General features: G+C 45.3%; 1 protein-coding gene across 1 annotated transcript; it reads left to right on the top strand.

The window, feature by feature from the left end:
- The first annotated feature begins 250 nt into the window (after nt 1-250).
- Nucleotides 251-3,115, top strand: LOC4337693 (uncharacterized). Its single transcript, XM_015782830.3, has 2 exons — nt 251-1,519; nt 2,398-3,115. The coding sequence occupies exons 1-2, from the start codon at nt 859-861 to the stop codon at nt 2,829-2,831; spliced, it is 1,095 nt and encodes a 364-aa protein (XP_015638316.1). The 5' UTR covers nt 251-858; the 3' UTR covers nt 2,832-3,115.
- The last annotated feature ends 313 nt before the right edge of the window (nt 3,116-3,428 follow it).

Genomic DNA, 3,428 nt, shown 5'->3' with positions numbered 1-3,428 from the left:
CAAGGTCAATGTATGCATTCTTCCTACCTCAATCTTTTTAATAAAGTTCCACCATGGATTGAAGAATGTATAATGCATGCTCCACACTCCATTGAAGGATTTTTCCGCTCTCCTATTTGTCAAGGAGGTTCAAATTCAGTTCATACCCATGCATGCAACCTTTTTCTCACTCCACCCCATTTATTATATCATTGCAATAGTGAAGCTATGAACTACAGTGTTCATATATGGCACAGGCAGGTAAACAGTGTCAGTCCCAACCTTATCACAATACACACAAATATGATAGTCCTACTACTAACTGTAATAAAACAGTATGAGCAAATACTCTAGGAGTATTTCAAATGTCAAACGGTAAAAATTTCACTCAGGCCGAGTTTAGATCCAAACTTTTTCTTCAAACTTTCAATTTTTCTATCACATCAAAACTTTTCTACACACACAAACTTTCAACTTTTCCGTCACATCGTTCCAATTTCAACCAAACTTCCAATTTTGACGTGAACTAAACACACCCTCACTCCAAAGATCCAAGGGGACAGACAAAACACAAAAGTGCAACAGCATCAGCAGCAGTAGAAGTAGAAGTAGAAGAAGAAGATAACCACTGCAACAGTTGATCACCTTTCTACCACTAGCAGTAAAATCTTTGCAAAATTCCATCCATTTCTTCATCTAATCAAGCTGCTGCTACCTCCATAGCCATACCTTTCTTCTTCCTCCTTTTGCTTTTCTTTCTCTCTTTCTTTCTTTCTTTTTCCCTCCAACTGCAGTTCAAATCGAATCAAGAACGGAGGCAAGAAGAAGATATAATAGCAGCAGCATTGCGAAGCTGATGCTGCCATAGTTGCCATTGCCATGGCGTCCTCCACCTTGGCTCTCGACTTCCTCCGCCGCCTACTCTGCGCGCACGCCGCCGCCGGCAATGCGGGCGGCGGCGACGACGACGGTGCGGTGGTGGTGCAGGTGCAGGTACAGCAGGAGGAGGGGATGAGCCCCTGCGTCGTGGCCAGGCTGATGGGGCTCGACGCAATGCCGCCGCCGCCGCCGGAGACGGAGTGCCAGCCGCTGCGGCGGCAGCGGCGGAGGAGGAGGAGCAGGTCGGTGAGCTCGGCGGAGGGGTGGCCGCCGCCGCCGGCGCCGTACTTGAAGGAGGAGGGCGACGAGTTCATCGTCCTCAGCTTCAGCCCGGATGCCGCTTCTCGCCACGACAATGGCGAACCCGACGGCAAGAGCGGACACGTCGGAGCCAAGAAACAGAGCGGTGGCTGCCCCCGCCGCAAGCTGCACTACGGCGGCGACGACGACGACGACGAGGCGCAGCATCCCGGCCACGGCAGGAGGAGAGCGGCGGCGACAGAGCGCGGCATGCCGAGCTCAAGCCCGGTGTCGGTGCTGCACGCGCAGCACTCGTCGTCGTCGTCGTCGTCGTCGTCCACGACGACGACCACCACCACCACCACCACGTCGTCGTGCTCGTCGGAAGAAGTGGGGCCGAGCTCGCCGTCGCCTACCTCAGGTTCGTCGTCTTCGCGTAATCTCTTCTCCACTCACTGCAACCTGCAGCTGCAGCTCACTCTTACTTCACTATTAACTCCATATAGCTCAACTAATTAGCAGTAAAAACGATTATTAAAATTTGAGCAGGAATTCACTGTCTACTCCAAGTGAGAACATCTGAAACAGTAGTAAAATGCACTGACAAAATTCAGATAACGAGATAGTTACTCCAAGTGAGATAATTAGTTACGGCCGTTTTTCTAGGGCAATTTCGAGCAAGTTTCTCAACTGTCAGACAGTGATGGGCTTGGCATAATATTTTTGAGTTTTGAAAGTTTCAGTTGCTGGTAATTTGTCAGGAAATTGTGTTTTTCAAAGCTTTCAGTTGAGAATTTACAACAAGGACAAATTCTTCCCAAAGAAATTAATTAAAGTTCAAGAAGGACAATTCTGTGGTCCGTGATTCAGACTTGGCAATGCAACTTCTAGGTGACTTACTAACCAGTCCAAGATGGCGCAATCCAAAGTTATCTGAAACCTGTGTTTTCTTGTGGCTTAATCATATCTCATCCTGTTTGCTCTGAAAACTGCAAAAGCTCTGAAAAGCCAGCTCCCTGATAGCAACACATCACTAAAAGATAATTATCATAGCGACTGTAGCAGCTAATAGCCATCTGACTATGTCCCCAATTCATTTCAGACAGGCCCCAAAAAGTCATGAACCGAGCAGTTAACTAGTAATGCATTGTTCATGTTTGACTGAAAGGCTCAGTGTTTCTTAAAATGTTCTGATTAGGCTTTACCAATGTATGTAGTTATTTTATTGTTTATGTTCATGGTACTACATTGGTACTGACAGGCTGAATCATCATCACTGTAAATCTCTACAAATTGCAGAAGAAATTCGGCTTGCAAACAATCAACAGAGCTCAAGGAGGAAGCTGCAACCCGATTTCAACGACGATCTCGACAACCCGTTATCTCCTGAAACTAGCAGTTGCCATGTCTCAAAATGTTCAGAAAGTGGGATGAGGAACAGGAGTGTGATGAACAAGTCTGAGGTGTTCATCCCGGGTGTGTCTGGCACTCTGCAGTTCATCTGCAGGCTGGTTGAGGAAGATCTGAACAGCGTGATATGGTTAACTAGTGATTCTGAGAACATTGCAGCTGACATGGTCTCTGAGATTCTTGATCAGCTCACATCTGAGACAGCTGATGAACTCATGCAGACAGGTTCTGAAACTGTACATTCTTCACCTGGCCGCCTCATCTCCATGAAACATCCAAGCTTCAGGGTTGATCGAAATATGCAGGCAATTCGAAGCAACTGAACAATCTCAAGCTCTCAACAACATGAGGAGAAGATTGGAGAATTGTAGCAGAGACAACAGGTTCAGAAAATCTCGAGCCCGAATATGCAATGAAATTAATTCTCTCCTTTCAAGGCTGTAACCATATGCTAGTAATATGCAGTGAAATTGTACATGTTTACTTTAACTCCATGTACAAGCATAAACCTAACAACATGTATATTAGTTAGTTGATGTAAATTAGCACATGTGTTTTCACTCTATGGTTCATATTAGTTGACAAAGATTGGTAGTAACTTGATCAATTTTCAGCTTCACCAACTGCAGTAAACCCTGTCTGTCTCCATCAGAAGTACATATAAAATAATCTGTTTCCTGATTCTATGAGATTTGTCGGAGCGTCCATGGATTAGAACGGATCACATTCAACGAACAGCCTCTTGTTGATAAGAAACTGACGGTTCTTGGCAGGGAGTAACTAATTAATTAAAGAAAACAAGAAATTTTCTTCAAAGTTGCAGCATGGAAGGAAACTTTATGGAGAGGTTGGACAATCTGATTTCTCTCCTGCAGGAAATTAAACAGAGCAATAATTTGTCGGAAAGTTTCAACCAAAAT

The sequence above is a fragment of the Oryza sativa genome, chromosome 5 (genome assembly GCF_034140825.1).
Source record: "Oryza sativa Japonica Group chromosome 5, ASM3414082v1".
NCBI classification, from domain to species: Eukaryota; Viridiplantae; Streptophyta; class Magnoliopsida; order Poales; family Poaceae; genus Oryza; species Oryza sativa.
The sequence above is the reverse complement of the archived record's forward strand: the minus strand, read 5'-3'. Positions and strand labels throughout refer to the sequence as shown.

What these genes read in the sequence shown, in the direction of transcription:
- LOC4337693 (XM_015782830.3), top strand. Translation starts at nt 859, where the DNA reads ATGGCGTCCTCCACCTTGGCTCTCGACTTCCTCCGCCGCCTACTCTGC. An exon ending in CTCGCCGTCGCCTACCTCAG is followed by an intron (nt 1,520 to 2,397) that starts GTTCGTCGTCTT and finishes TACAAATTGCAG; the next exon opens with AAGAAATTCGGCTTGCAAAC.